This window comes from Arachis ipaensis, chromosome B3 (genome assembly GCF_059453495.1).
Source record: "Arachis ipaensis isolate K30076 ecotype BB chromosome B3, ASM5945349v1, whole genome shotgun sequence".
In the NCBI taxonomy this organism is placed as follows: Eukaryota; Viridiplantae; Streptophyta; class Magnoliopsida; order Fabales; family Fabaceae; genus Arachis; species Arachis ipaensis.
The window spans coordinates 90,311,656-90,332,656 of NC_142438.1; the positions used below are offsets into that span (position 1 = coordinate 90,311,656).

The 21,001-nt window shown below is 34.0% G+C and overlaps 2 protein-coding genes across 2 annotated transcripts; one reads left to right on the forward strand and one right to left on the reverse strand.

The window, feature by feature from the left end:
* The first annotated feature begins 553 nt into the window (after positions 1–553).
* Positions 554–1,458, forward strand: LOC107634512 (transcription factor RAX1-like). The gene is made up of 3 exons (XM_016337973.3): positions 554–695; positions 785–914; positions 996–1,458. Exons 1-3 carry the CDS (start codon positions 560–562, stop codon positions 1,456–1,458), a joined length of 729 nt encoding a protein of 242 aa, XP_016193459.1. The 5' UTR covers positions 554–559.
* Positions 1,459–6,461: 5,003 nt separating this feature from the next.
* Positions 6,462–7,895, reverse strand: LOC148571531 (L10-interacting MYB domain-containing protein-like). The gene is made up of 3 exons (XM_088507278.1): positions 7,750–7,895; positions 7,079–7,400; positions 6,462–6,998 (listed from the first exon to the last, which is right to left on the reverse strand). Exons 1-3 carry the CDS (start codon positions 7,893–7,895, stop codon positions 6,462–6,464), a joined length of 1,005 nt encoding a protein of 334 aa, XP_088363404.1.
* Positions 7,896–21,001: the final 13,106 nt, after the last annotated feature.

Genomic DNA, 21,001 nt, shown 5'->3' on the forward strand with positions numbered 1-21,001 from the left:
ATGGGATGCTTTATATTATATATAAGGAGATTAGTTCTTCTCTTTTATTGGCTAATTTTTAAGGTGTGGTTTCTCATTTTTCTTAGTCTCTCTATAGATTATAGTTTCCTGTGTCTCTTATTTTTTATTTTTTTCAAACCGTTGCTTCAGCAGTTAACTATCCTGTCTATCACATTTGTGTTGTTTGTAGATGTTTGGGGCACCCAGGTATCATGGCCTATTGGGCTGGGTATGGTAATGTGGCCCAGTTTGGATGATGAATGAATCATGGTCCATTTGATATGGTGATGAGTGCTAAGTACTATTCTATTTGTGGCTGAAGCATGTGATGTAATTGTGTGGGTGTGTTGTCTGACAAAAAAAAAAAATAATAATAAATAAATAAAAGTACTATTTGAAACCAAAACAAAAAGGGTACTATTCTTTTCTTTTTCTGTTAAATACTTACATTTGAGTGTACCTTGTGGTTGACCGGTTCTCACTTAATTGAAAAAATGGGGTCTATTTAAATAGCTTCTAGTTTGTGGTAATGCCCTAACAAAAGACAGAGAGAGTGGCAATGGGAAGAAGTCCATGCTGTGACAAAGCTAACGTGAAAAGAGGGCCATGGTCTCATGAAGAAGATGAAATACTCAAAAGCTACCTCAACAAACATGGCTCTGCTGGTAACTGGATAGCTCTTCCTCTCAAAGCAGGTTTCAGATCTCATCTCTCATCTACCTCCTTGTGTTTGTTTGTTTGTTGCCTGTCATTGTCTCTATCTATCTGACTAATGATGATCAAGGCCTTAAACGCTGCGGGAAAAGCTGTCGTCTGAGATGGCTCAACTATCTCAGGCCTCACATCAAGCATGGAGCTTTCACTGACGATGAAGACAAACTTATCTCCACCCTTTATGCTACCATTGGAAGCAGGTAGTAACAACCATCAACTACTTAACTTGAATCTTCTTCATTCATTTTATGTATTACGACGTTGTTTCTGTTTGTGTTAAGGTGGTCCCTTATAGCAGCTCAACTACCTGGAAGAACTGATAATGATGTCAAAAATCACTGGAACACTAAGCTTAGGAAGAAGTTCTTCGCAGGAGGAATAAACACTGCCAATGCCACTACTGTCCTCAACACTGCTTCTTCCAAGTTCCCAACTTTCACTCCTCAAATTGAAGCCTTTGATCATAATAACAACACCCCAACTACTTGTTTTGAGTCTGCTGTTTTGGGTTTGTACCAAACACCATTCCCAGTTCCATCAAAAATGCTGCCTTTGGAATCAGACATTTCAGCTGCTAATCCCTTGGTAATAAAAGAGAAAGATCATGTTGGTCATCAGTGGCTTGGTTATTATGCTGAAGAAGATGATGCATTCTTGCTTGATTTTGTGCAAAATGGATTTGCTTATTCTCAATATAAAAACACCCAACTAGACCCATCATCATCGTCGTCGTCATATATCTAATCAATTATATTAATGATAGTAGGATGCAATGAAATGATATTTGAGTTCAATTAAGAGTTGTAGTATCCTTTTGCATATTATTTAGTCGTGCTCTTTAATATTCATTCATTGTCACGAAAGTTACACCGATATGCGGACGTTAAAGGATCCGGAAATTAAAGGGTCACGAAAGTTTCGTTGGCTGCTCAAATATACAATTTCCAACAATGCCAGGGTCCCCCCATCTGACAATTATTAACAGCTACCGTTTGTCTCTTTCTGGGGTACCATTAATAATAGATCGAGGATGCATTATGATTATGGGACTGCTTCCTGAACCATAAAAGTTCACATATTATACAAATAAATCTCTAAGTATCAATCTATCACATCCTGTAAACAAGGGTTTAACGATCGTGTGCTAAAAGGATACGTTAAGATTATAAATTAAAAATTTTATAAATATTTAAATTTTTAATACATTTATTTTATATTTATTAAATAAAAAAATTTAAAATTTTTTATTAATAATAAATTTTAGGACACAGGCTGACTAAACTCTATAAACAAATACATTATACCATTATCTAATTAAACACGATATTTGTACAAGACGGCATGCTATTGCTGTGCGTGGACGACGCCATGGTTAGGATCATCAATAATGCATGCAGCCAAATTTTTTGTTGTCAGGGTCTCCACTGCACCGAACCGCCAAACATTATTGGTGATTGTTTCCATACCACCGTTAATTTGGTAATTGCTCTCGTATCTCAAGATTTGTAAAAAAAATTCATATTCCGTATATATAGACTAATATAGTATAGACACGATATCATTAATTCTAGTCAACTAATAATTAAATAATTTTAAAAATTAAAATTTAATATATTTTAAAAGTATATTAAATATTATTTATATATAAATACTAATATATGTGTACTATTAATTATACATGATTAATTATGATTAAATATTATATTTTATTAAAATTAATACAAAATAAAAAAATTTTCTTCTTTTTTTCGTTCTCCTGTGACTTCTAACTCTCAAAAACTAAAGACCCTCAATGCAGAGAAACACTTCACTCTCAGATCTGAATTTTTGTCGGCAGATTTTTTACTGTTGTCGTTCACCAACACCACCACATTTTTTTTGTCTTTCACTCTTTTGTCTATCTCCATCATCGTCTATCGCGTCCTTGGCCTCTATGACCCTAATTTTACCACCTCTGGATCCGCTTCTCCACCAGTGCTATCACGTCTCGCCACTATCTCTCACATCCTGAGCCTCCGTGACCCCTGTGTGTCCATCTCCTCCGACCCATCAGAGTCGTCGCGTCTCCATCACCATCTGTCATGTCCACCCGTGACCCCTATTCGCACCACCCGCGTCCAACTCCTCCAACAGCGCCGTCGCGTCTTGCCGTGGCCATTGCATCCGCCATCATTGCCGGTAGTAGTCTATTTCTCCCTCCTGAACCAGGGGTACAAAGCCAACGGTGATATTGGGTTAGGTTTTCATCTTTCAAAATATTCTCTAGACTTATTTTGGCTATTATCTGAACTTGTCTTGCATCCTCTATTCAAACCATGAATTGTATTTTGTTGACTCTCTCTTGGTAATTACCAAATTAATTATTAGCATTGCCATCACATTTAATTTATAGATTAAACTTGCTGTTGTTAATTTAATGTGTTTTCAATTACAATAGGTGACTAATGATGATAGAAAGTAGTAATGTCAATCGAGCCCAATATTTTAGGGTTGGCCCTAAACTCTTTAAAATAATTTCAGCCCACAGCCCCATAAATTATAAAAACATATTTTATAAGTCCTGGCCCTAATTAAGCCCCACAAAAAAAAAATTAAAACTGGGATGGCCCCAACTCCTCCCTGATGCGGTGCGCTTGTTTCTGCTTCAGAGCCCCAAAGGTGACTTTCTTCTTCTTCTCTCCCTCTCTTAGAGTTTTTGTTTTTCTAGTTTGCTTATTTCTGCTTGATTTCAAAATAAAAATTTTTAAATTAGTTCAAATTAGTTTGCTATTGATTCAGAAAAAAATTGGTCATTAATTCAGGGTACCCTATTCATAATGAAACCATTAAAAAAGAAAATGAATGTTTGTTGTAATTTACATTGGTTTTATTCTGAAGAAACCAATATGCTAACTGAATTTAGAATATTTAGTTTGCAAGTAGTAATGGAACCGAATATTGTTGAGCTTCCAATATTCGGTTTGTGCTTTTTTTTAATTGTAATTATGATTGCTTTAGAACCCATAATATCGTTTGTGAAAGCATCAATTTTCATTGGAGGATATCATTGTATCAGTTGGTTGATAATCTTTTAGTCTTTGATTTGGATTTATCAAAATTAAGTTTCAGTTCTTCACTATAATTTTGTACATTTTAAGGGAAAATAATATTTTATTTTGAGAATCAAAAGAGAAATACGATTCTTTGATAAGTCGAAATTATCAAGTTAACTTTGAATTTTGAAGTCTTTTATGCAGATGAAAAAAGTTTATGTGTTGATATTTTGGATCCATAAGGCTTGATTTATTCATTCTTTGTACAATTATATTTTTTTGAATGTCAAATTGGAGTTTTTTTTTTTTGTTGTTTCTTGACTTCTTGGAATGAAAAGGCTTGTTCGGCAAGATATTTAGGAACATATTTTGTTCTTATTTAGATCAGTTGATTATAAAGTGCAATTTAGTGCAAAAGATTATAAAGTGGGTTATTGTTGTTGTAGAATTTTAAATTTTTAATACAAGAATTTCATAATCAATGAACGTTGTTGTTGTTGCTGTAGTATTTTAATACATATTATTTGAATATGATTAAGAAATTTATAAACATGGATGATGAGATTGTTTCTGAGACTCCTGTTTAAGTTTCTGGTAGTGTTGATTCTGATAAAAAAATCTAATGTTTGGAGGTTTTTTAAGAGGATTGAAAAAGACAGAGATGGTATTGAAAAAGCTTAATGCAATTTTTGTAATCATGAATACAAAATTGAAAAAAAAATCCAAAAACTAAATAGTTACGGGACTTCTTATCTGAGTCATCATATAGTTTCTTGTAAATCCATACCCCTCAGAATTAGATTTGATGATGATATATACAGGGGTCTTCCAACCAAAATTTATCAGAATGTTCATCGGAAAAAACTCACTCAGGCGACAGCAAATCATGATCTTGAGTTTAGCTTTGTTGAGTATGAGGGTATTAGAGATTGGATTAAGGCCCAGTTTGGGTAAATAACTTAAATAAGTTCTTTTGGAAAAAGAGCTTAAAGTATAAGGACTTTTATTAATAGTAGCTTATAAATAAGTTATTTTGTGTTTGGATTTTTAACTATAGAAGTACTTATTTTAAAGTTATAGCGTTTGGATAAATAACTCACAAAATACAATTTTTTTTAACATAAGAGAATGGATATTAAAATAACGATAATAACAAATACTTTCCATTATTGAAGGTTGATTTTACATAACCAAATCACTAAGATTACAATCGATCAGGCAATTGATTCTTTATTTGTTCTCTAATTAGTTCCATTTTTCTAGTACTTTCAGCATTCGGTTCTTCCCACGTAATATCATTAGAAACAGGTTCTTCTACTTCACCTTCACCTTCACCCATAAGATCAAAATTTTCATAGAATTCTTCAAATTGTTCATCGCTTGTGTCATTCCGTCGAATAAAATTGTGTAAAGCCATACAAGCACCAATAATTCGAACCTGTGTGTCTAAAGAAAACGATGGCATGGCACCTAAGATTTTTCATCTTGCTTTACAACATCCAAATGAGCGTTCAATTGTACATCTAAGGCTAGAATGATAATAGTTGAATACTTCATTTCTTCCTCTTGCTCTGGGATCCAATCTAAAATGTGGAAGATGGTATCTGTGACCTTTATAAGGACCTAAGAACCCCATAAAACACGGATAGCCAGAATCTACCAAGTAGTACTTATCTAGCAAAAATTTAGTGCACCACAAAATCAGTTAATAAAAATAAAGAGTTTAATCTAATATAAATAATATCAGTCTCAAATATGCTAACCTTTAGGAGGAAGAGGGAAATGAAGGCTTTGTCTACGCACAGCTTGATTGAAAATTTTGGTATCGTGTGCAGATCCCTCCCAACCTGCCCATACAAATGTGAAACACATGTTAAAATCACATACTGCCATCACATTTGTAGTTGTAATCCCCTTTCTACCAATGTATGGAATTTTCTTGTCGGCAGGAACAACAACAGGTATATGAGTTCCATCTATTGCACCAATGTAATTTTTAAAATATGGATAATATCTTTCATCATTTTTAATTTCCACTGGAGTATCTGTAAATTGTGGATCAGTTGGTTGAATAATATGTTGAGCAAGCTTGCAAACAGCATCCAATACACAATGAAATTGTCTAGAAATAGTTTCCCTGAATGTTGGAATCTCTCTTCTGCATTACGTATTGAACCTGGCTGTCCAATGATATATAAAAATATACCTACTTGTTCATGAATTTCAATCCCTTTTGTTGTCTTCAGATTGTAAGTACTTTGTAAAACATCACAGAGATGAAGGAACACAAGCTTTTTCATCCTAAATTGCTGGTAGCAACGAATAGGATGCCCATTTAAAAGTTCATTTACCCAACTACTTCCTGTCAACCTTGAAGTTCTTCGTGGATTTTTCACAACGTACTTTAGAAAATAATCAACACAAGTTGCGATTGTTATTAAAGTCATTGTCTTCTTTTTACGTTTGGCTGCGACCTTTTGTTTGTTTTCAAATTCTTCGTCTGACACATTTGTATTTGACATCAAACTTTCAGTTGAGCTGTTAGATATCCTGTTATACAAATATTTTAAACTAATATCAAAATAAACACTAGTTCACATATTAAATATAAAATAGCAAACAACTATAGAAAATAATAAAAAAATATAATCATAGAAAATATTTTTTGAACAACACATAAATATATTAAAAAGAGACATTCTAACAAAAAAAACTTTAAGAACCAGACACATCTGCTAAACTATGAGTCTTCAACCAACCAAGTTGTAAGGCAGAATCTTCTAGTCCCATAAAAATCTCTCTATTCGACCTTTTTGCCATTAGTCTTGTAGCTATAAAGAATATATCACTCCTCACTTCTAGCCCAGGTAATTGTTTGAGAACAGCTAAACAAGTAGATATACTTGGTACGTTATTTTTATGAGCTATTTCGTTGGCCTTTTCTTCTTCAAACACATTAATTATACGTTCTAGTTGAGTTGAAAGTTGAGAGGCTCCAGACCCTTTTCCAACATTTCTTCTCTTTTGTCTCATTGCACTAGAAGGCGTTGATTCATCATTTAACTCATCTTCTAAACCTTCTTCCTCATTACCATTATCTTCGTCATTATATCTATCGTTATAACTATCATTTATATCTTCAGAAGGTGCCCATGCACCTACACCAGTAGCTACAACATCTTCAAAAAGGAACTCCATTTCATCAAGATGTTTTGGACCTTCCTCTCTAACTTTTGCCACATCAGGATTTTCCTATGAGACGATAAAATGACAATTAAAAATCTCTCGATAAAATTGATATTTCTGAAATAGTTTTAAAAAATACAACATACCTGAATCTTAGCATCCCACCAATCATCACTTGCTTGTATGGTCTTCTTAATAGGATCCCAACCAAGACCAGTCTCTTTTCCTTTTAGTTTAGCCCATAGTCCCCATTCTCTTTTCATAGCCTCCCACTTGTTTTTAAATTGTTTAGACTCATAATTTAAACCAATCTCTTTCAAGAATTTTGTTTTTAAATTTGCCCAACCAACTTTGTTAAAATGTGTTCCAGGTCTATTTCCAGCCACCATCTCTTCTTTACATATTTTCATGAATATAACAGTATTTCGTTCATTCCAATCAGCTTTAAATTTTCTTCCAGACTTGCCACTTTCATGAATTTGTTGGGGAAGAACATAAAAAAAAAGAAAATTATAAAACTAATTATAAAAATAATAGCAAGTTGTATAAAAATAAAATCACATATAAAAAAAATAAAATTAAAATCACATATAAAAAAATAAAATCACATATAAAAAAAATAAAATTAAAATCACATATAAAAAAATAAAATTAAAACTGTGATTTCAAAGCATACAAACTATTCAATACAAATTTAATAATAAAAATAGAATAATAAAATGATAAAAAAAAAATTACCTGAAAGGAATATATGCTGGTTCAGATGGAACAGAAGATGGTGGTGAAGGGTCAATACTTCCAGCAGATGAATCATTACGTGAAAATGGTGGTGGAGGGCCAACACTTCCAGTAGATGGAACAATTGCGTGAGGATGATGGTGGAAGGCCAGTGCTTCTAGAAGATGGAACCTTGCGTGAAAATGGTGGTGGAGGGCCAGTATTTCCAGCAGAAACAGGAAACATTTTTCCACAGAATCAAGAACGAAAGTAAATTTTTTTGTTTTGAAATCAATTTTTTTTTCACTGAAGTGATGAAATGACTTATCAAAAATGAGAAAGTCATCTATTTTTACTTCTCCCAAAAGCTATAAATTAACTTTTCGGGAAGTTAAAAGCTCTTCTTAAAAATAGTGCCAAACACGCTTATCGTAACTTTTCATAATTCAAAAGTAAAAAAAAGTAGCTTTTGTGCGTTCCCAAACGGGCTCTAATTACATTAGTCCAACGATTGTAATAATGTCTTCTAGAAACACTTTAGTTTCAGATCTTAAAATGATTTATTCAACAGAGAAAGAAAAATTAAAGAAGAAGATGTCTAGGATATCTAATAGAATTTGTTTGACATCTTATGTGTGGACAGCATCTACCACTGAAGGATATATTTGTCTGACAGCTCATTTTGTTGATGAGAATTGGCGACTAGTGAGTAAGATTTTGAATTTTTGTCGAATGATTCCTCGGTGGCGGATCTAAAAAATTTTGAAAGTGGGGCAAAATATATATAACATGATAATTTTTATAATAAAAATATTATGCTTACATAAAAAATTAGCTATCAACTTATCTACTATAAATTTATGTATAAATATATATATTATTTAACTTATTTTTAATGTATATTTTGTATTTCAAAATTTATTTTATACAAGTAATTATTTTTATGTATACGTAACATAATTGTTGGTATAATTATATTTTGTTATTATAAAATATGATTAGTCTTCAAAATATCTAATTACAAATTAAAAAACTAAAATAGTAATTTAACTAATAACATATAATTTAGAATTTTATTTTTTTTATATTTCATATTTTGAAAAAATTGAATAATATTTTATTGAAAATATAATCAAAATGTCTCTTTTTTTTATATATATATGTTGTTAAACAATTATTTAAAAATATTTAAAACCCACCTTTCATACAATTAGCTCTAATCTTAATGATATTCATAGTTGAAAAAGTTCATTCACTTAGTGTAATAGTTATGAAAAAAAATTAAAACTAATTTCAAACACCAATAGATAGATAATATTCTTTAGAGTCAATTTCTAATAAGAAAGAATACCAATCTCATTTAAATTTGATAATTTATCATTATAATGCACATCTAATATGAAGTTTTTAAATTGACTATCAATTGTCAAAAGTTGAATAAAAAATTATTGTGGGGTCAAATTTAATAATTTAACGGGGGCAAATAAATATTATTATGATGTACTATTTAAAAAATTCCAAATTGTAGTGGAGGCGCTTGCTCCTGCTATAATATAAGTAGATCCGTCCCTGATACCTTCCCATACTGGGACTGATCTGGAAGCAGTCTTATTTAACTCTTTGAAGCAATGACGTATTGATAAGAAAGTGTTTTCTATTACTATAGATAATACTTCTGCAAATAACATGCAAAACATCTTAAAAACTCACCTACGTAAGCAGAATAGTTTGCTTTGCAATGGCGAATATTTTCATGTACTTTGCTCCACTCATTTTAAATTTGATTGTGCAAGAAGGGTTAAAGGTGGCTGCTGGAGCTTTATTTAAAATCAGAGAGAGTGTGAAATATGTAAAAATTTCTGGTGGAAGAATGGTGAAATTTAAAGATTGTGTGCAGCAAGCAAAAATTGAAGAAGGTGCTGGTCTAAAATCAGATGTTCCAATTCGATGAAATTCTACATCTATGATGTTGAAAAGTGTAATTAGATTTGAAAAAGTGTTTGACATCCTTAGTATTGTAGATAGAGCTTATAAACATTGTCCGACAAATGAAGAATGGAGTTTAGCAAAAAAAAGTGTGAATTTTTAGAACCATTTTATGAAACTACAAACCTCATTTCGGGTTCATCATATCCAACATCAAATTTGTATTTTATGCAAGTTTGAAAATTTGAATGTCTTTTGGAAGATAATTAAATTTGTGATGATGCTGTTATTATGAACATGGCTTTCAAAATGAAGGTGAAGTTTGATAAATATTGAAAAGATTATAGCACCGCCTTGATTTTTGGAGCAATTTTTTATTCTCGATTAAAGTTACAATTCTTGAGATTTTATTAGAAAAAATTAGATCCTTCAACCTTTGAATTGAAGGCAAATGAAGTATTGGAGAAATTTAAAAAGTTGTATGAAGAGTATGGACGGATTTATACACATTGTAGTGGGGGCAAATGCCCCACTATAATTTGAAATTTTTTTTAAATAATATATGATAATAATATTTATTTGTCCCCATTAAATTATGAAATTTGACCCCACAAATTTTTTACTCAATTTTTGGTATTTAATAGTCAATTTAATAATTTTATATTAAATATTTATTAGAAGAATTAATTCTCAATTATATTTAAATGAGATTGATGTTCTTTCTTAAAAATGAACTCAAAAGATATTATTTATCTTTTTCTTAAATTAGTTTTAGTGTTTTTTTTCTGTAACAACTACATTAATTGAAAGAAATTTTTCAACTATAAATATCACAGAGAGTTAGCTTTTGATTGTATGAGAAGTGAATTTTTAAATAATTGTTTAATGATATATATAAAAAGAGAAATATTTCTATTGTATTGTTAAAAAAAAGATTATTCAATTTTTTTAAAAATATGAAACCTAAAAAATAGAATTCTAAATTATATATTATCACTACAAGAAACATCGTTAAAATCGACGGCCAAATCGACGGCTTAGCCGTCGATAATATTAAATTTCGACGGCAAAATGAACGGTGGAGGTGGTCGCTATAAAGCTTGTCGATTTTTCAAAATTCTAATAAAATCGACGGCTTGCCTAGCCTCGATAATAATTTAATTAAATCGACGGCGTTACTGTCTATAATATGAGTTTGAGAATTTTACATTCTTACCAAAATCGACAACGTTGCCGTCGATATTATTATATAAAATCGATGCCATTTTTGTCGACATTTGATTCAATAAAATCGACAATGTTTTCGTTTATAATATGCTTACTAAAATTGACAACGTTACCGTCGATATTTGATCCAATAAAATCGACACAGTTGCCGTCGATTTTATTATTTAGATACCAACAAATTCTTTGTCTATATTTGATTTTTTTTGTCTATTTTAAAATTAAAAAGCGACAACCATTCCGTCGATTTTAATAGATATGTTTTAATTATTTTTTCTATTTGAAAAATAGTAAACAATTAATGTAAATAAATATAGAAATAAAATTTATACAGAATATAAATAACAAGACAAATAAACTTTTAAATATAAAAATAAAATTTATACTAAATATTAGATAATGAGTTTACAAACTTATCAAAATAATAAATAATCCTCTAACATAAATACTCAAGACAAGATAAATAACTAAACTTAGACTTATATTCGTTTAAATTGTAATCCACTAATAATACAAAATATTCAAAGTAAAGTGATTAAATAACCTACTCATACTCGTCTAAATAATCATCCGAGTCATCAAAATCGTCAGAATCATCATCCCTTTGAGAACTCTGTGGTTATCCTGGTCGCTGCAGAATAGATGGGAGTTTTCTACCTGGGACTGGGGTTGGGGTTGGGGCTAGAGCTGTGCTTTTCTATCATACATTCAACTTCGGTTCTGGTTTTCCATTATTAATGAATTTAATTTCCTACATATCAAAGGGATAATATTCACTTTTTTATTTTTTTTCAATGAGAAACCACAACAAATAAAAGTCTTATGATGAATATAATTTATACTCACCATGAATTATTTACACAAACAAGCATACATATTTTAGTATAGATAAGCATGCATAATAATTTAACAGAGATAATAAAGACAAAGATAAATTAAAACTCAATAGTTTAACAGAGATAATAAATAAATAAAAAAAGTAGAAGGTTAAACCTTGAATAGCTTTTCTGGGAATCTTAAACTCTACCAATATTTATAATAGTATAAATGAATGTCACTGCAACTTTGATAATACTTGTGACTATATCAACCCTACCAAAAAAATATATACAGGCACATCAACACTAAAAACAATACATACAAATCTTATCATAAAAAATTGAGATATAAAGTCTTATCATGAAATCTCATAATTAGTAGTAGTAGAACATTTCAATTAAGATTCATAAAAAAAGAAAAAACCAAAAAATTCGGTACTTTTTTTAAGAGTTATTTTGAATACTAATCTAGCACCTTATTTTTTTTATGAGTTGTATGCATTTAAGAACAAAATTGAAATACATATATATAAGATAAGATTGAAAGAATTAATGTGTACTGTGTGGTACCACTGTCCCTGTTCGTATCCCTTTCAATGTTTAATTGAAAGAAAGGAATGTAGTTTACAAATATAAAGTCCAAGTGAAATTATTCAGTGCACTAGATCCAAATTACTATATCAAAAAACCTTAAATAGTATATATGTGATATTATATTTTTGTTCAACTGCTCTATATCCTTAACATAAGATATCATTAAGCATATAATAAATGATTGATAGTGTTTTGCTAATTAAATATCTTCACATCATCACTTCACAGAGTTTGGTAAAAGAACCTAATGAAGCAGGATTAAAGAAAAGCTCCACATCAGTCCAAAAGTTCCTATTTATGACTCTTTTGAACATGTTAAAAGAAATGTTATACAACCAAATGTTCGAGATGCTATGAAGCCTGGTGGGTTGAACGTGGGAAGCATGTTGGAGTATAGTGCTGTTTTTAATGCAAATATATAGTTGTTAATTGAATACTACAAACTACAGTATAGAGTTGACTGCACTACCACTTCCTTGGTTTTCTTTCCTCTGTACCTTTATCACAAAATTACTGTCCAAAATGGCTAATGCATACAAGTCATATACTAACACACATGGGAACATATATTCTGAAATGGTTAGGTTGTTAGGTTAGCAAAACTGTATAGACTACTAAATGATTAAGAGCTTGACTAGTTGATTGGGGCTATAACATTAAGATATTGACTAGTTTTAAGAGCTTATAAATTTCACCTATCTATCTAGTAGAAAGCTCTATGTATTATTCAGTCACGTCATCATGAAGATGGATAGTGGCAAATCTTTTATGCAGAAAAACAAAAAATTACTATAAAACTCTCTTTTGATTGATTTATTAAATCTATGTATTTATATGCAATTAAAAGTGATTAAGAAGTACTCTACTACATAATTGACTTTTATTAACATTTAAAAAATGTTACTAAATTATATTAAAATATTAACTATGTATATTAGTAACATTTTAACAAATATTAAATATATCCTATGTTACTAAAGAGTTTTAATAATATTTTTCTAAAGATTTAATAACATTTAATAAAAATGTTACAATAGATCTTCTATAGTAATATTATGAGAAATGTTACAATGGACCTTTTCTAGTAACACTTAAAGAAATGTTACAATAGATATATTTTGTAATATTTAGAAAAATGTTACCATAAATATTTTTTGTAACACTTAAAAAATGTTACAATAATAGATATCTTATGTAACATTTAGAAAAATGTTACCATAAATATTTTTTGAAACACTTCAAAAAATGTTACTATAGATATTTTTTGTAATACTTAAAAAATATTACAAAAGATCTTTAGTAACATTTTTTTAGTTATATTATACTGTTGCGGGTGGAAACTTGTCTCTCAACAAATCTCCTTTCGGCAAGTGTACCGAATTTGTCGTCAAGTAAAAACTCACAATAGAGTGAGGTCGAATCCCACAGGGATTGATTGATCAAGCAACTTTAATTAGAAGAATGTTCCAGTTGAGCGAATCCAGAATTTGGGTTGAGAGTTGTAGAAAATAAAATGGCGGGAATGTAAATAACAGAAAAGTAAATGCTAGAATTAAAGGACTGGAAGTAAATGACTGAAAATAAATTGCAGAATTGTAAATGGGAATGGGGGATTTGCTCATAAAAGTAAATGGCAGAAATTAAAGAGAATGGGTAGATTAGAGATGGGGAGTTCATTGGGCTTAGGAGATGTTGCAATTCTCCGGATCAAGTTCATTTTCATCTCTTCCTCAATCAATGCACTCATTGATCTCCTTGGCAATCTTAAGTGATTGAATTACAATTTCTTGCAATTCAATCTCTCAAATCTTGATCAATAGCCAATTTCTTGGTCAATTGCTCATGAGAAGAGATGAAGTATGGTCACTGATTATACCACATGCATTTTCCAAATCAAGTATTGAGAGGGTTATAGTCACATACCCATCCAAACTCAATTTGGTCCAGCATGAGAAAGCAATTCTAGCTTGATCTCTTCATTCCTCTTTCAAGGTTCAAAAGAGATCCAAGTTTGAATAGCTTCTCTTCCAAGATAACTACTCAATTGGATGAAGATCGAAAGCTTTCAAGTAAAATCAAGAGAAAAGATAGAAGAAGAGTAATGAAAATTAGTATTGATCCATCAAATTACAACAGAGCTCCCTAACCCAATGAAAGAGGTTTAGTTGTTCATAGCTCTAGAAAATGAAAATAAAGATGGAGAATACATCATAGAACTAGCAATTGCAGAGAAAGTAAAATACAGAGAGTAATTCTCTTTTTCCAACTTCCAAAACTCCTTTAACAATTCAAAGCTACTCCTATATATACTACTCTTCTCAGCTTCTAGTTTGCTCTTCAAGTCTTGGGCCTTTGAATCTTGAGTTTGAAGCAGTTCTTTTCTTCATTTGGGCTTGACTTTACTTGCAGAGAGAAAGTACTAAGTAGGCAGAGACTTTAGCTCAGGGCGTTAGGGGTGTTAACATTTAGTGAAAGTATAAGTTCGAGAACGTTAGTGACACTTAACATTTTCACTAACGTTCCAATGGACCCCTTTGCCTCACGTTAGAGCCCAAGTTAACTAGGTTAACGTGGCTTCTAACGTGGCCTTGCCAACTTCGAGAACGTTAGTGACACTCAACATTGTCACTAACGTTCCAGTGTGCCCCTTTTTGCTTCACGTTAAAGCCTACGTTAACTAGGTTAACGTGGCTTCTAACGTGGCCTTGCCAAACTTCGAGAACGTTAGTGACACTCAACATTGTCACTAACGTTCCAATGTGTCCCTAGATCTCACGTTAGAGTCCACGTTAACTAGGTTAACGTGGCTTCTAACGTGGCCATTCTTAGCCATCCCAACGTTAGTGACAATGTTGAGTGTTACTAACGTTGGCTCATCATTCATTCCTCATCGTTAGCTTCCACGTTAACTAAGTTAACGTGGCTCCTTGGGGGGTTGTGTGGTTGCTTCCAACGTTAGTGACGATATTGAGTGTCACTAACGTTGTCGACAACTCTCACTTCTTACGTTAGCTCCCACGTTAACCAAGTTAACGTGGGAGTTAACGTGGTGTGTTGGATCCTTAGGCCAACGTTAGTGACAATGTTGAATGTCACTAACGTTGGCTTTTCTTCCCCCTTTAACGTTAGAGGCCACGTTAACTAGGTTAACGTGGGCTCTAACGTGGCCACTCATGAGTGTTTGCCAACGTTAGTGACAATGTTAAGTGTCACTAACGTTGGCTCAACTTCCCTTCTCCACGTTAGAGTGCACGTTAACTTAGTTAACGTGACTCTTAACGTGGGCAATGATGGCTTTGAGAGTGTTATTGGCAATCACTTTTCTCATTAACCTTGCAAGTTACCTCCCTTTCCTTGCTTCTTTTGGTCTTGAAATCAAGCAACAGAGTGCATCAAAGTTCTAGTCCAAGTCATGGGTAATGCAACATACAATTTGTCACTAAATTCATGCAAAATCCTCATGAAATAATGTAAAATGCACAATGTATGCTTGAATCAAGGTGTAGGTGAATATCTACCCAAAACTAGCTTATTTCCTAAAGAAATGCATGAAACTACCCTAAAAATAGTAAAGAAAAGGTCAGTGAAACTGGCCAAGATGCCCTGGCATCACAACACCAAACTTAAAGCTTGCTTGTCCCTAAGCAAGTACTGGAACAAGAGAATGATGAATGGAATATCCAGAGGAATGAGTCATTCTTGTGGAAGTCATGTTACTGATTTTATGGTGGCTTCATACATAGCAACTTAGGTTCATTCCATTACTGGCTTTCAGACTTTTATCATGTCCCTAAATACTTACTTTGTTTATATCCCATGAGACTTTTATTCATTGATCCTTTTATTGTTATTTCAAGGGTTATTTATGTTATTTAGGCTAAGTGCTCTGTAAGGCGGCAACTTTTTAAGATAAGCTTTCAGTCAACACTCCTGAACCAGTTGGTTCAAGGTGCTAGGTGTTGAAGCACCCCTAAGGACTTACTCCCTCAAGTCTCTCCCCCATACATACACACCACAGGCATATGGTTCATTTATTTTCCTTCTTGAGACCTTGGTGTCCAGCACCTCTTTGGGTTACTAAATGCTCTGTGGTGAGGGTTACTCTTGATAATGGACTTTCAGCTGATAATCCCGGGTTAGTTAACCCAAGTTACCAGGTGATAAAGCACCCCTAAGAGCTTATTCATCCAAGTAGATCCCTCACACAGGAACACCACAGATACATATCTTAAGATCAAAACCATTGGTGCCTAGCCTTATTGCTTACTCTTTTTCTTTTGTTTTTCCACTTTCATTATTCTTTTCTCTTTCTCTTATTAGGATCTTGTTATTAACTTAGTCTCATGGGTATATCCAAAGTCAAGTATTCAGGATAGATAGTTGTCCTCCTAGCCTTGTGGTTGAACCAACTTAGCTAACTTATGACTACCCCAAAGATTCATGAATGCACTTCCACATTATGAACTCTACTCTGGTCTTTTAAAAACATAAACATTCTCTTCTTCATTTGATTTAAAGGGACAAGCTTACAAGAAAGTAAACTAAGGATGCAGTGACATAAAGACTAGTGCACATAGACTTTCTTCAATACCAAAAACTTAAAAGACATAATTGAAAAAGGTTTAAACATAACATGGAAGCAAGTTCTATTTCATACAAGATCTTCCTTATTTAAAACATAGAGAAAGATGGAACAAAGAAGGAACTCCACCACCTTTTACTGTTGTGGATGTCCATGCTCTTTTCCTTGCTTGTCCTCCTTGTTTCCTCTTGCATTTCCTCGCATCCGTGCCAATCTTGCTTGCTTCCAATCCTCAAGTGCCTTCCTCACTGACTCATGACTCTCTTCCACCCTTTGTCTTTCCTTTCGTGCTAATTCATCCTTCATTTCGTCATACTTGGCTATTCCTGGATGCAATATTGGCAGCTGTCCCACTAAGTAACCAAGCCTGGCTTGAGTGTTTATATGATGTCCTGTTTCGCTCATGTAAACTCCTTCTGCGAATGCCCTTTGCTCGTCCAATAGTTCTGCCTGTTTTATTTGTCTTCGATGCATCTCATGTATGTGCGCCCCTTGATGTGCTTGGATGTTGATTAGCCTCTGGGTGGATTCTTGTTGCTCGTTTTGCCTTTGTTCCATCCTGTTGAATGTTTCTCCCCATTGTTATCCTTGACTTAGTTGCTGTTCCATCATTTGCCTTTGCCACTCACCTTGCTGAGTCATCCATCTTGAAAGTGTTTCCTCTTGCTGCCCCATCATCTGTAGTTGAAGCTCTTTCTATGCTCCTTGGCTTTCCAAATATTGTCTAGACAAGCCATCAATGGCCTCCTGCAATTGGTGCATGTCCAAGGTCTGTTGTGCTTGACCCTCTAAGACTTGTCCTTCCACTACTTAAGGGACTGTTTTCTTCCTTTGCTTCCGCTGAGGCAAAGGGGATGCTGCAGCTTTCATCCTTCGTACAGTTATTGGGATGCCTTCCTTTATCCACATGGGGTTCTCATCTTCAAAAACTACCCCAGCTTTTTTGCATATTCGGTAAATAGTGCTGGGGTAACCTAACGTTCCTCTTGAGTCGCTTTTCTCTGCCATCTTTCTAATACCTTCAGCTATGAGTTCATGAACCTTGATTTCTCCTCCCTTCAGTATACAGTGCACCATTGTGGCTCTCTTGACATTCACCTCCGAGTTGTTTGCAGCTGGAAGAATAGACCTTCTCACTAGCTCAAACCACCCCTTGGCTTCAGGAATGAGATCTGTTCTCTTGATGAACTTTGGGTTATTTCCCGCACCCCTTTCCCAGTCAGCTCCTGGTACACAAATATCTTGCAGAATCTGGTCATAATTGGGGTTGTCCAATCTTGACTGATAGCTTTCTTCTTCAATTTGTATAGACCGTAGCTTCAATGCCCTCATGACACTCATGGGACCAAAGTCCACCATCTTTCCTCTCACAAAGCTTGTGTAAGACTCATCCTTCTTATCATATCGAACTGCATTTGCATAAAATTCTCTTATGAGATTTGCATTCACCTTAATGACCGGGTCAGTGAGGAGCTCCCATCTTCTCCTTTCTATCTTCTCTGTGATTTCGGGGCACTCAGTCTTTGTAACTTGAAATCCCAGCTCATAAATGATTTCTTTATCAACCATCCACCCGTATTGCAATGCATGATGTAAGCTTCCAAATCTCCTTTCATCATATGGGTGTTCTTCCATGGGTTCGTTTCCCTTCCTTCTTTTAGAACCCGAAGACGCCATGAATGATAGTTAATATGTGAAGGTGGTAAGGTTGTGGAGACTTTTGGTTGTTTAGGGTTTTATGGCAATGAAGAGAGTGAGGGGAGGAATGTTTATAATCGGATAGAGGGTGTCTTGTACCGAAAGGAAGAGTGGTGAAGGGTGTGTGATGACAATGAAGGGTGGTACGGACAAGGGTCGTTTATATAGAGAAGTTGTGAGAGAATGGAGGGTGTAGATTGATGAAGTGGTCACTTGATGGACGGTTGGGGTTATGCATGGCTAGAAGACAAGGATCATCACTTTATGATGGGGATTGCTCGGTCTTCTAGGGGTGCCATTTTTTCAATGTTGCATGGCAACATTTTCTGATGTATTCCCTTTTTAGAACAAGTGTGTAGCCCCTCCTTTTGTGGTGTCCGAACTTTCTTTGTTTGGTTGTCCAATCTATCCCTTTTAATGCTCCTTTTCTTTTCCTATAAAGACAAACTAAGAAAAGTAAGAAAAGATATTAAAATGACCATATGAACTTTACGGCTAATATTAATAAAAGGGAAGAAAGGATTTGATTGTTTATTTATGAATTCCAACTAACTAACTAACTATTGGTGGGTCCTTATATGCATTTTGGTGGCACCATGGGGTGACACCAAACTTAGTTTGAAGCAATGTGATGAAATATTTTGTTCAAAGCTCCCAAGACTAGCATGTATCTTGGTTTGCTTTGAACACCAAACTTGTTCTTCACTATATACTGCATGATAAAGATTTCACCAAGTGTTTGTCAAGTTTGGGTTGAAATTCATAAACATTGATTTATTCATTATTTTAAAAACATATAAAACATGGGTGGCCTCCCATGAAGCGCTTCTTTAGCGTCACTAGCTTGACGTTTTTCCTTCATCAGGGTGGTTGGTAGTGCTTAAAGTCCTCCCCTCTTGCTGTGGACTTATATCCATTGGTTGGATCAATGACCTCCACATGTTCCAGGGAAAGAACTCTGTTGATAGTGAAGACCTTGGGTAACTGAGATGGTACAGTGGGGAGATTAGGGGGAATAGCTGGGAAGTAAGCTGAGACAACTCTATCCCCTGGAGAGAAGTCTTCCGTAGGGATTTTCTTGTTCCTCCACCTCCTTGGTACCTTCTTCTTTGTTTCTTTTGATGTTGCCTTCCCCTTGGTGACCTCTTTTTCTAAAGGAGTTGTGGTGCTGTCTTCACCTGCCTCTAGAGGTTTAGGTTCCTCCAACTTTTCCTTGAGCTGTGGCAATTGCTGTTTTCCTTGTTTATCTATTAAGGGGATCTCAGAATGAACTGGCTGTGCTTTAGTGCTTGTTTCCTTGTCCTCTTGATCTGTTTCTTGTGAGAGTTTGAAAATATTGAAGTTGAGTCGTTCATCATGGATTCTCAATATTAGCTCCCCTTTCTCTACATCGATAAGTGCTCTGGCCGTAGCTAGGAATGGTCTTCCCAATATGATTGGATGAGTGTGACTCTCTTCCATGTCCAGGATGACAAAGTCCGTTGGGAGAAAGTATTTCCCAACCTTTAGCAAAACATTTTCCACCACTCCTATTGCTTGCTTTTGAGTTTTGTCAGCCAGTCTGATGATTACATCTGTGGGTATTATCTCATTGATCTGCAGCCTCTTCACCAGGGATAAGGGCAGTAAGTTGATGCTGGCCCCCAAATCACATAGTGCTCTATCGAACATAGTTTCACCTATGGCACAAGGGACGTGAAAACTCCATGGGTCTCTTCTTTTTGTAGGCAACTCAGGTTGAATAAGGGCACTACATTCCTTGTTCATCACTATAGTCTGGCCTCCTTTGAGTGAGCTTTTCCTGGGAAGAAGTTCCTTCATATACTTGATGAATGTAGGCATTTGTTGAATTGCCTTGACGAATGGTATGTTTACATGCAGAGATGCAAACAAGTCTAGGAACCTTGAGTATATTCTCTTTCCCACAGCACCATTGAGCAGTTGAGGGAAGGGTGCATAGAGCTTCAGCAGCTCTTGTTGTGAGATTTCTGGTTCTTGGCGATCTCTATCCTCCTCCTTTGTTGAGTTGTCTTCAGGTTGTTTGCAAAGTTTGCCTTTCTTGTCTTCAGTCTCTTGATCACTCGCAGTGACCATTTTGCAATCTTCCCATCTTACTTTCTTTGCTTCTCCTTTGGGGTTTTTTTCCGTGTCACTTGGGAAGCTATCAGTAGGTTTGGGAATCTTCTCAGCTAAATATCCCACCTGAAATTCCAGCTTCCTGATGGTCTCTCCTTGGTTCTTAATATTGCCTCGCACCTCCTCTTTGAACACCTTATTTTCTTGAATCTCTTGGCATATTCCTTCAAGTAAGGCTTCAATCTTAGAGAGCTTGTCATCAATTGATGAGTGATTCGGAGCAGATGTGCTGTTTTGGTTTTGATAGGCGTGTGGAGAAGTGTTGTTGTGGGGGTGTTGAGATGTCCTCTGTGTGAATTGCTGGTGAGCTGCATTGTTGTTGGAGTTGTAACGTCTCTGGTCTTGGTTTTGATCTTGCTCACTTCCCCACCCAA